The 13,262-nt window shown below is 31.9% G+C and overlaps 1 protein-coding gene across 1 annotated transcript; it reads right to left on the bottom strand.

Moving 5' to 3' along the window:
- Nucleotides 1–487: 487 nt before the first annotated feature.
- Nucleotides 488–3,549, bottom strand: LOC130979636 (very-long-chain (3R)-3-hydroxyacyl-CoA dehydratase PASTICCINO 2A). The gene is made up of 9 exons (XM_057903120.1): nt 3,263–3,549; nt 3,015–3,126; nt 2,817–2,835; nt 2,612–2,700; nt 2,454–2,507; nt 1,569–1,639; nt 1,398–1,479; nt 813–909; nt 488–715 (listed from the first exon to the last, which is right to left on the bottom strand). The coding sequence occupies exons 1-9, from the start codon at nt 3,331–3,333 to the stop codon at nt 645–647; spliced, it is 666 nt and encodes a 221-aa protein (XP_057759103.1). The 5' UTR covers nt 3,334–3,549; the 3' UTR covers nt 488–644.
- Nucleotides 3,550–13,262: the final 9,713 nt, after the last annotated feature.

Raw genomic sequence — 13,262 nt, forward strand, 5'->3', positions numbered from 1 at the left:
GTATACTATTGAGTGTACTACACTTTTTTTTTTTAAATAGTATAAAAGATAAATCTTTTATTTTCTCTCCTTATCAGTCACTTTAATACTAAAAATAAAAGCTATATATGTAAAGTATACAACAAATATGATGCCTATAACATTCTCAAAAGAAACAGAGAAAGCATAAATGCAAAAACAACTGAGATGTGTAGAGATATTATAGACTCCCCTTATAGTGCGAGTACAAATGGCATTTTCTATTTTTCTTTCTTTATCAATTATTATATTATATGTACCAAATAAGAGCTACTATATGCCAATTTACTAACCGAAGCTTTTTGTTTTATATAATTGAAGTCGAGGAAGGGTGAGTAGCTGCAGTTTGACACCCAAAAAAGCCTCACAAATTGTTTCCTCACCACACATTCGTTATTTGGAATTTCGCATATTATTAGGTTCATGTACATTGAAAGGCATTATTAGCTAAAGGAACTTGCAACAAATAAACTAAGAACAAAATACTTTAATTTCTTCACTCTTAAGGATACACTTGCAAGAAAGGCAACAGTTAGTTGGATACATATGTGAATCCAAACCAAGACAAGACATGCCTATATCCTATGTTTGGCCAAAATCCAATGATAAACTACAACAGATGCTAATCATTCCCTCTTTGATTTTGAGAGCGCTTTCTTCCTCTGTGCAAGCATGTATGTATACATGTGAGGGCTTCCTGCATTGAGTTATGCCATTCAAACACTTATAAAGTCAGCCAAAAATTCTAAACTATCTAAGAACTGTGGCAGAGAGAAAAGTTATAGAGTGCTTGCCTGGGACATAGATTCCAAGTACAACAATAGCAGCATAGAAGTAGTCGAACGAGAAGTTCCATTTGTTTGGCATTCTTATGCAATACTTCTCAGATGCCTGAAAAATAGACATTATGGTATGTAGATAACTTGAGTGAAAAAAAACACCATGTCAAATTGTTCCTACATTCTATCAAGATATATAAACTTTTTCCTGTGTTTCCATTTATTTGCCACTATCACTATTTTGACAATCTTTTCATCGATGTATCTTGGTACAGAAGAAACATTGATTTAAGCATATACCAAACTATGACCAATACAAACGAAAGGGAATAGAAAGAGTGTCAATTGTCTCATCCACTTTCATCAGTTTGGGAATCCCAAGAAATAGAAGATGCTTAAGTGTTTTGAAGGTCAATCAACATGAATAGTTTCATAAAGAAGTGCTCTTTCCTCTTAGTCCTCTGCTTGATTAGTAATAAATAAAAGAGCAAAAGCACAAACCATATATGCTTGTGATTATAAAAAAAAACATGCAAAAACACAACCAGCAATATAGATATCCTATCCTAAAAAATTTGTGTACGATAACTGTTTCTTTACCTTGATGAATGGCAGTGCAATGTATATCAGACCAACTTCACTGCTAATGCCTGTTGGATACAGCAGTAAGAAAGTGCTATATCTGCAAGTAGAGAATTTCAGTCAATATATCAGGAAAATAAGATTTATCCATTACTCTACTATACGCAGCTACCGGACCTTCAATCATACCTTAGCCACAAAAGCCATGACGGGGCAAAACCGAAAGCCTCCTTGAAGCCAAAGAAAGAATAGCGAATTATCTGCAGTTGCAACAATCAAAAATGGTATTGGCTGATATATATTTTACCTTTTTAACACAGAAAAAATGGTACATTTACCCGAAGCAATAGATGGGGCGCCAAACCTAAAGGCCTACTGGTTTGAGTTACATGTAACAGGTGCTTATAAGTTATAACCATTAAATAATAAATTAACATTTCAAATGAAAAAAAAAAACATATCTAAATAATTACATTACACTAATATATATGTCACACAACAGGAAATTGTGACGTCTCAGGTCTGCCTCTATGTTTAACAGAATAAACAGGCACAATGCCAAGCCCCAATCTGACTATAAATACACAGTAGAGTGTACCAGGATAATCAGATCAACAATCCATCTATTTACTGGAAAACTTGATCTACAACTTCACATTGTCAAATATAACACAAATTTATCAAAATTTATAAGGAGTTACATCCAAATATAACATGTTTGGACTGTAATTACAAATGATGGCTGTTTTGTAAGTGGCACAAATCAAATTTTGTCCACTACGCCCTACAGCCTACACCCATACTTTCACTGACTTTAGCAGAGAAATCTTACTGAGCCTAATATCCCATGAATAATGAGTTATCTAGTTCTATGTTATGGCATCCAGCAATTAAAATATACTCATCAGTGTTAAGAAGCCAAGTAATCAACTTACTTTGCTCTTAGCACTTTCAATTACTTCAAATATGATATTTGAAGTTAGAGATAGCAAACATAGAGGAAATGAAATATACATATATATATAATTAAGTATAAATAAATCAATAACCACCTAGAAATTGTGAAAGACTTACCTCAGTGATGGACCAGCTGATTAGTAGGGAGGTAACAAGCACATGATTTCGGGTCTGTCATAAAACATATATAAGTAACTTTCCAATAAATAACACGGCTGAAAATTGAATTAAAAGATAAATTAAATGAAATTTTAAGAGTTGAAATTTGTCTTAACCTCAGGGAAACTCCATAAGATGCCCCAAGTCAGGTACAACCTAGAACCTATCTGTGGCAAGGTTGCTGAAACTGGAGACCGGACAAGCCCTTCATCATTGAATTAAAAAGGATATTAAGGTCAATAAACAAGCATTCTCTAACACTGAGATCCCCATATTTATTAACCCCAATGTAATGACGAAAATGGGAAGAAGATTACTCACCTACCAAACCATGCAGAATCTGGTACACGATGCAATCCAAAGCCCCACCAGAAAACACCCCACAAAAATTACATATAACTTCAGAAATTCCCACAAATTGATATATTTTCCCAGAAAATAAACAAAAGGGTATCTCCCAATCTAGTCAAAACCTGTTTTTTCCCCTTTATCATTTTGGGGGGTGACGTAGATACATACCTCTAACACAGCGGCGGTTTGAGCAAAAAGCAAAGGTTTTTCGGCTGCGTTGTAAATGTTTTCATGACCCGACTCCTTCAACGTTATCAGAACATGATACAGAACCTGAGACCTGTGTTCCCAAATTGAAAACACCGTTCCAAATCAGAACCGAATGCATACATGGCTAATAAGAAACGAAAGATCTGAAATAGCTCGGGGAAAAAAAAAAAAAAAAAACAATTTTTTGAATATTGAATAGTGAGTACCATCCAAAGAAGACGGTCCAGTTGTAAATGGAGAGGTAGAGGCGCCTGAGAAGAGAGAAGAAACCCGCCATTGAATGTGAGATCTGAGGAACATGCAAGTGTGGGAGGAGAGGAGTTGAGAGGATGAAAGATCCAATGTTAAATATTGTGGTGTGTTGTGTTGTGTTGTGTTGCTAAGTGGAATTAAATTTGTCATGTTGTGTTAGTTAAGAGTAGTTCAACTTCTTAACTGCTACCATTACTTACTTTCTTCAATGGATTTTGTTCAGTAGAACGTGAGTAGGAGATGCTGTTGTTCGTTGGCAGATGCAACAAGATAGAGACATCATAGTTATGATGATCCCATTTATTAATTATTATTGTTGATTGTTCATTCAAACGACAGTTGACACAATAAGCATCATTCATTAATAATTTCATCAAGGGTAAATGGAAAAAAAATGCTAAATATTAATTGCCAAAAAATAAAATTAAATGTTAAAAATAATAAAAAAAATTTATACCCAGAAAAATTATACATCTAGAAATTACATAACCTCCTCCATAAAAAGTAGTTATGAAATTATAAAATTTCTTTGGTTAGAATTGTCGATGTATAATTATTTTAAGGTTAAAAAGTAGTTTCCTCAATAAGGAAAATGAGTAACTTTCATTTTTTGGTATATTTTTTGAAGCTTTTTTTTTGGGTTTCATTGATTAAAATGAAGGCCAGTACATATCTGTAACTACACTGAAATAAACCTTTACAATCAATATGGATAACTAAAATAAATCTACGCTTCTAATGAATAGAAATCTATACAGCTTTAAGAGTTTTGGATTATTTGATGATAAATTTAATGATTATGTGAGCTCCTCAGATCTCTAATCATGATGCTCAGATCACTTGGTAAAATTATGTTCGGATGTGTACTTGTGCAAATTTATTATGTTATAGCGTCTAAGTTTTTTTTTTTTTTTTTTTCTATTTGTGTTGCACTCTTAGAATGTCAAAACTCTATATCTTGTTAGAACGTTGGATAATTCGATCTGGATATCAAAAATTGTTAAGATAGAAAAAAAGGTTTATTATTATTCATATACATATACATATATATTTGGTTGTCTTATTTTAGTATTTAAGAAAATAGTGTTTAATAATGCTTTTAATTTTTTTTTTAAAAGAAAGCAACTCAATATAATATAACAAGTGAAGCGTAAAAAGACTACAAAAACCACCATAAATAAAAGAAAAAACAAAAAGTACCAATACAAAGAACATTAATTTTTATCCCTTGTCATTTTTAGCATTGGCATCAACAACAAAAAGGATCCACACCTAGCCACTCTTTATAGTTTGTAAATGACGACCGCTTTTTTTATGCTGAAAAATCCTTCTATTCCTTTCTAATCAAATGTTCCAAATAATCGCACAAAAACACACCATTCATCTCTTACGCATCTCTTTACTAGTGGATATTTCTGTCCAACTTAGGAAATGCTCATTCAACGTCCCTGGGCACGACCATTGTCTTCTAACAAATGATAACCAACAAACACACCAAATCTGCCAAGTAAAGTCACAACTCAAAAACAAATGGTGGTCATGTTCAACATCTTTGTTACATAATACGCATACAACATCTTCCTGGTTGATAACTCCAAACCTACGCCGTCTCTCCTTCGTATTAACCTTGTCAGACAATATAAACCAGACAAACAGTTCAACTCTTGGAGGAACTAGACCTTTTCAAATTGTCCTAATAAAGCTGTAATTTGTTATATCTTCCAGAATTATTTTCGCCTTCAAAACCTGCACAAAAAGAGTTAGTAGAAAAGACTCCTTATTTATCAAATTTTCACACAACTCTATCATCTCTGCCATAAGCAAGGTTGACTAGGCTCAATGCATCATGCATCTAGTTCACTAAATCCAACTCCCATTGAAACAGCTCTCGCCTCTATTGGAAGTTTCATATCCACTCTACCCCATCCCGAAACCCACAATCCTCCATAATGGATCCTCTTTAGTTTGAAACTGAGAAGAGCCTCGGAAACTGATCTTTCAGAGAACCACCATGCAACCAAACATCCTGCCAAAAACGAGTCCGTCTCCCATCACCAATCTCCATAGACAACCCAGTAACCATCTTCAGCCTTACTTACTGGTCTTTGAACTGTATCTGGCATATATCTTTCCAGAGACCCCCGGACAGGTAGAACCTGGGAGGACAGCAACGCATTCAGGTTCAGGTTATTACAAGAACAAACTACCTTCTTTCACAGCGGATACTCCTCCTTCAAAAAGCGCTACCACCACTTAAACAAGAGTCCTGTGTTACGTACCATGATATCTCCGACACCCAATCCACCAAACTTTTTAGGCACCTGCACCACCTCCCACCTGACGAAGGCCATACCATTCTTACCATCCTCCTTGTTCCATAGAAACCTTCTCTATAGAGAAATAAGTTTCTCTACAATAGCCTTTGACACCTTATATAGACTCAAATAATATACTCAGAGGCTATTTAATACAGATTTTATGAGCACCAACTTACCAGCTTTATTGAGAACTTTGGCTTTTCATATGCTAAGTTTTTCTCCCACTTTGTCTAAAATTAGTTTTCAGGTCTTCACCAATCTCGGATTAGCTCCTAACGAGATCCCCAAGTATTTAATTGGGAGAGAGGCTTCCTTGCAACCCAGCACGCTGCACATATGTTGTACTGACTAATCATCACAGTTAATTGGAATCAAGCTAGATTTGTCAAAGTTAATACTTAACCTCGACATCAATTCAAAACAACGAAGGATTCTTCTGTAATTTTTAATGGTCTCTTCTTCTGGAGGGCAAAACAAAACAGTATCATCTGCAAACTGAAGATGCGACAGTTCAATATGATCTCTTCCAACCAATAATGGAGATATGCACCAGTTTCTAACCGCCTCTCCAAACATCCTGTGTAGGACATCCACGACAAGTACAAACAAAAATGGACAATGGATCACCTTGTCGTAGACCCATTTCCATCTTAAACGGCTTAGATGATGAGCCGTTTATCAAAACTGACATAGAACACGTACTGACACACTCCATAACCCACCCCTCCATCTCCGTTGAAACCCCATCTTTTGTAGCACAAAATTCACAAAACTCTACTTGATTCTATCATATGATTTCTGGAAGTCTAGCTTTATTATCACCGCTTTCTTCTTCCTCAGCTTGATCCATTGAACTATTTCACAAGCAATAAGAGCCCCATCATGAATCTTCCGTATTACTGCTCGCATTCTCCTAACCAGCATCTTCGAAATAACTTTATACACACATCCTACCATACTAATCGGCTTGAGATCCTTGATTTCCTTTGCCCCAGTAAACTTCGGTGCCAGCGCCACCCATGTGAGATTAGCATCCGTCGGTAGCCTAGAAGACTGGAAGAAGTCCAACACCACTACCGTGAACTCAGAGCCAATTTCATCCCAACACTTCTTTATGAAGTTCATGTTGTAACCATCACTTTCGCCAGTCTTGGAAGACTCATAATCCCACACTGCTTGTCTAACCTCCTCATTAGTTGATTGCATTTCCAAAGCCAAAGCATCCTCTTCACTAATCATTTTCACCAGACCATCTCTGAAACCCACCAATGGAGACTCATCCTGATGATATAAGTGTTTATAAAAGTCCCTAATCACAATCTTAATCCTACCTTGATTCCTTATCAATCTTCCATTAATGACTAGTACATCTATTCTATTGTTTCTCCTTCTCGCCGAAGCTAAGTTGTGGAAGTACCTTGTGTTTTTGTCTATGTCCCTCGCATGTCTAGATCGCGACATCTGCTTCTAATGTAGTTCTTTTCTCACATACCATTTCTCACAGCAAGCCACAAGCGCCCTCCTTCTTGCCTCTACCGTCCCATCATAAACTCCATCACTCACCATGCCCTCAATCTTCTTAATCTCTTCTTCAAACTTCATAATTTTCTTGTCCATGTCACCAAAATTGTCTTTATGTCATCTTCCCAGAGAAACTGTCAAAGCCTTCAATTTATCTGTGAATTGCACCTCTCCTAATCCTCTCTATTCCTCCTTAACCATCCTCCAAAAATCTTCATGTGTAAACCATGAGTCAAAACTTCTGAACAGCCTCAAACCATCTCTAATCCACTTATCTTCCACCATAATAGGACAGTGGTCAGAGAACCCCTTGGACCCCCTCATAATCGAGTTTCTGGAAACTCCTCAAGCCATTCTAAACTAACTAGGGCCCTATCAATACAGCTACAGGATTGACCTCTAAACCATGTAAACTTGCCGTCAGTAATCGGCAAGTCCACTAACCCTATATCATGTATCCAATTCTTGAATTCTTCCATCAACAAGATTAATCTATCAGTGTCGCGTCTTTCTTCTACCTGTACAATCTTGTTAAAGTCTCCCATGAAACAATAAGGAACCTAACATAATCCAGCTATGTAACTCAGCTCTTCCCACATAACAAACTTCTCATCTCTAGCGTGTGCACCATAAACTAATATAAAAGCACAATTGTAATTATTTTTCAGCAGAACCCCCTCAACACATAACCATCTCTCACTCTTATAAGAATTTCTAATTTTAAAAAACTCATCATCCCATATCAGCAATAACCCACCAGCTGCACCAACAGACTTAACTTAGTCCCACCCCCGCACAGCCATTTTTCTGAATTTTTGAAACATCAAAACTAGTCACTAACTGCCTTTTAGTCTCTACCAAACCTAGCATGTTTAATCTATATTTTTGCTTTAGGTCCTTTACCATCCTCAATTTTCTATCATCTCTCAACCTCCTAACATTTCAAGAACTAAAAATCATTTTAAGGAATTATTGCACACTTTTTTTTAGTTTTGAGTCTGCTCTGTCTAGTTTTCGCTTTTTGTTTTGCCAATCTTTGTTTTTTGCAATTTCTTCAATTGTGGGAGAATAGCCATAATGTCATCTCCTTCGTTATATAACTTTGCTCCTGACTCCTTTACTAATTCCCAAATCATTTTATTTTCTACCAACCCAATTTTAAATGCTCACTGTTATTGATTTCATCATCGTTTACATGTCTTTTGTCTCCCACACTGTCCTCAATATTACCGTAGCTATCACTGTCATTAAGCTCTGATATATTCCTGTCATAAGTCGCTACAATTCCTGCCCCTGAACTAGCAATTTCTTGATAAACTGAAATACTTCTTTTAGAATTATTGCTATGACGATATCTGTCGTTAAATTCTAAATAGTTTCAAAAGAGCAAGGAAAAAAAATTATCTTATTCTTTTTTAAAAAAATTTTCATCAAGCCTGTCATATCTTATAATTTGATTCATAAATAAGTATATGACATAGGATTTCAATTCCAAAATTATATATATATATATATATATATATATATATATACTTATTTAATCAGATCTATATACACTTTTATCTAAAATAGGTAAAAATCAAATGAAAAAAAATTTAACGAAGTACTAAAATTAATTTTGCACTTCTAATCTAGCATGAAACTTTTATTACTTTGTATAGGTAACTTTTTTGAAATAAATTAAAATAATTTTTTAATTCTTTAATACAAACATTCCTTTTTTTTTTTTTTTTGGTAGAAATGCTTCTCGATTCAAATAGATTTTTGTATCTTATTTTAGAAACTAAAGATTTTTTGGTGCCCTGGCAAATAAAGATTTATTTTAATTTATTTAAAAAAATTGCCACTCCATATCTGATACATCCATTGTTTTTTTGGTCTAAATGTTTGTTGCAAATTATTCCAGAAACAAAAAGTGTTGTGAACTGGACTGAAGTCTTTTAGTCAAAGGAAATAGCAAAAGATTGGGCCAACGTATACGGGTTAGAACATAGAAGAAGTCAATTCGGGCTAAAACAAATTATAAAAATTATTCTTGACTTGGTTAACTAGTAAATATCTGAAACACCTTTTGTTGAGTGTTCAGTTCACTCGTCCGCTTAAGTAAGTGTCGGGAGTTCGAACCCCGGCTTGTGCATGCAGCAACCTATTGGTCAGCGGAAATCCCTTAAATGGAGCTCAGATCCGCGACGGATTAGTCCTTAACCTGTCGGGTTGGGGGATACCGTTTGGATAAACAAAAAAAAAAATCTGAAACACCTAAATTTTAACCCAAAAATAAATCAAGACAAAAAAAAAATAAAATGTTTAGTTTATATATGTTCTAAGACTATTTATTAAAGTTGCTAACGAATTATAGCTTAAATATCATAGTCTTTTCATATTTACTTAAAAATTACGAGTTTGAGTTTTACTCTTAATTAAAAAAAAAACTATCTATTAAAGTTACTAATTAAAAAAATATGTTTTTTTAGTTTTTTATATATTTATTAAATATTTATTAAAATAAAAATTTAATAATTTTTACTAATAATATTCTTAATATCTACTCTTAGGATACATATTAGTTAAAGTTATAAATAAATAAAATTATTGATTAAGGAACCCAAGTCACTATCAGTAAATTTTTATCCGATCTTAGCTAATAATCTATCATCATGTGGTTTTACAAAAAGGATTATAGGAGTAACCAAGTGTTACATAGTATATTTTTTATTTTTCTTATAAAAACAAGTAAATTTTGATACATAAATTTTAGGCACGTCCATATATCATAAGTCACAGAATAATAAATGTTAAACTGAACCGAGAGAATGAATTATTATTCTCCGCACAAACATTTAAAAATATATGATTCGTACCAATAATTCACCCAATTATTTTGCCAAGATTATTATATTATATAGGAATTGAGTTTGGAGTTGATTAAGATTGGAGGGTTATAATATGGATTGATTACGATATTGTCGCTTTTCCCTATTGGATTATCATTTCTCTTCAATTAACGGTGATAACGATTTGAGTGATAACCTCTGTCTCCGAATACTTACTTATCCAATAATAAATTCTCTCTCCTAATAATAATAATAATAATAATAATAATAATACATTTCAAACTTCAAAGGGACGGTTTCAGTATTAGAAATCAGCACCTTTGAGTTGTTATTTTTAGTTTTTTTTTTTCCCTAATATAACAAGGCAGGGAATGTGTTAGTATTTCTTTTCCAAACTCCAAAAGGCACTAATTGAGTAATTGTTAATTACAATGGAACTCGTTAGTTACAATGATGCTAATTGTTTATGGAGTGAAGAAGATTAATTGAGTGAAGAATATTAATTTTTTATAATATTAATTTCCCCAAATATATTGATGGATATTTTATTTAGTTTAGAACTTTGTTTGATTTCTTATTTGTAGAATTATAAATCAGAGTTGACTTGAGTGGTATATGCTCATTTCCACTTAAGCAAGAAGGTGTTAATTCAAGTTTTGTTGATGGGGAAAAAAAATCTATCAAAGAAAACTAATTCATATTTATAACATGAATGATCATAGCACAAATAGGATTTCCTCTCCTAAAAGGAATAATATACATAGTAATTTCAAAGAAAAAAAAATCATTCTTGCTTTTTATTTTCTAGAGCTTTTACTCAAGGAATTAACATATTGTATGTTATGGATATGTATCCAAAAAATATAGAAAAGAAAAAAAATCAATTAAGAAGACAATTTTTTTAACTAATATTAGTCAACTTTTTAAAATTATTTTTTTATTTTAAATTTTAAACTCTAATTTCTAATTCTTTAAAAAATAAGAGTTGAAAAAATAATTTTATGATAAAAATAATTAATATTAACTAATTAAAAAGTAGTTCTGATTGTTAGAATATAATTAGGATCAATTAGGATCAATTAGTATTATTTAGTATATCTGAATATTTATTTGAGGTGATTACGTCTTTATTATTACGATTCTCTTAATACCTATAAATACCCTTTATATTGTATCATTCTAGACAACTTGCGAGACAACTTGAATACACTCAATAATACACTCTTCAGATAACATGGTATCAGAGCCATGATATCCTCCTTGAAGAGGATAGGTTGTTTTCCTTGCGGTGAAATTATCGAATTTTTGCATTTTTTTCTATGCCATTCTTCTTTTTCTTTTGTCACTCCTTTGATGCTTTTTTCAATAATACACTCGTCATATTTTTCAATAATACACTCGTCATATTTTTTCTCACTAAAATACATACATAGTAAAACCGAAATAATGTACATATATAAAATGGAATTTTGAGCAATGATTTCGTTCTACACGAGAGAAAAGAGTTAAACACAATACTATAGGCATATGATACAAATTATGAATATATAACACATAATATATGCTAGATTCATAGGATGTATCCAAGAAACAGCTTGCAACAAATTGACCCAGTAACCTCTTTGAGTTGAACAAATCCTTAATTGTAATCAGTGATTGGAAGTGGTGTTATTGCTAATGCCTTTCAAACATAGGACCCATTTGTCACTGTTGTTAATGTTGTATTCACTCTTATGGACATTATTGTGCCATCAAGATATGGTACAAACAAAAGCAGCACACACAATTTTCCAATTTCTTGTGTCAATATAATAACAACGTAACGCTTACTGCAGCACACTTTTGTTTACCTAGTATTCCAAACCAAAAATTATTGCTTGATAGATACTGTTATTAAAAGATGTAACATTTTATTTATTTATTTACTTATTTATATATATTTTGACAAGGATGTAACATTATTTTTTGTCAATTGATTGGTAGGCTGATTTATATTCCTTTAAACTTCTTTAACCACTTTTTTAGTTCTTAGCAAATATTTTTACCTTATATTATGTGACATTGCACTACTTAATAACCTTAGCTTCCTTTATTATTTGCCCCTTTTTTTAATTAAAAAAAAAACTGTTTCAACATTTAAAAAATAACTTAATTTTAATGTACTTGTCAGTTGTCAATGTACGTAAAGTAATTTTACACGTATATTCAATTATGTAATGTTACATCAATAAAAATAACTACTTTTTATATTAACTCTGTTATTGAAAATGGATGTAATTACACAATAATATGATACGTTTTACCTATATTAAAATTAAACTTTTAAAATAATAATAAAAATGAATGAATGTAACTCAGGATTCGTTATCACTATTGTGGTTACGGGGGGAAACTATTGAATAGCTGTTAAATTTCTGTGTGATTCTATCATTTACACACTAATTTTTTTTTCAAAAACTTTTTGATCAATTGTCTCACTACATGCTAAAATGTCCATATAGTAATAAATAATAAAAATATTATGTGCATACAAAATTTAGTTACTATATCAATTATTATCATGTATTTATTATGAATAAATACATGTATTTTTTTATTATTTTTATTATATTTTTTATATTTTAATATATATTTTATATAAATAATTAATTTATTGACGAATATTTTGTATAGACGTAGTATATTGAAAAAAGATTAGTCATGTTTGATAATGAATATTCAATCTCAGCGAGAAATGAAAAAAGATAAAAAGAAAAATTGAAGAATAAATATTATTGTAAAAAGAAAAGCAAAAAAAAAAAAAAAGAAGAATCCATATAAATTGGGTGATAATTTAAGAATATTGGAGGGACAGAAAAGAGGTGAATGAGTTGTGAAAGAGGGACACCTTAAAAGGCTTACAAGCAAAGCATGAATTCAGAATCTCGTGTGCTTGTTATGCCAATTATCAAAGCCATGCATCTGATGCTACTTTTCATGCCTCTCGTTGCTTTCTATAATTAAAATATTAAATCCAGACACAAATCTCTAGTTTTTTAATTTGAAGATATATATTTTTTTATTAATTAAAAATATAAAAATATATTATTTTTTTAGAAAAATTTAGATATCTCACATTTTAAAAAATAAAAAATATTTTTAAATTTTTAATTAATTAATAACTTATTTATTTTTAAAATAAAAAGTTATGACCTAGTTGTTATTTATTCTTAAATCTATATTTGAGCATCAGCAATTCAGGATAACAACAGCAAATTTTTTTTCTTATCACACGGGATCCA

This window comes from Arachis stenosperma, chromosome 5 (genome assembly GCF_014773155.1).
Source record: "Arachis stenosperma cultivar V10309 chromosome 5, arast.V10309.gnm1.PFL2, whole genome shotgun sequence".
Lineage (NCBI taxonomy): Eukaryota > Viridiplantae > Streptophyta > Magnoliopsida > Fabales > Fabaceae > Arachis > Arachis stenosperma.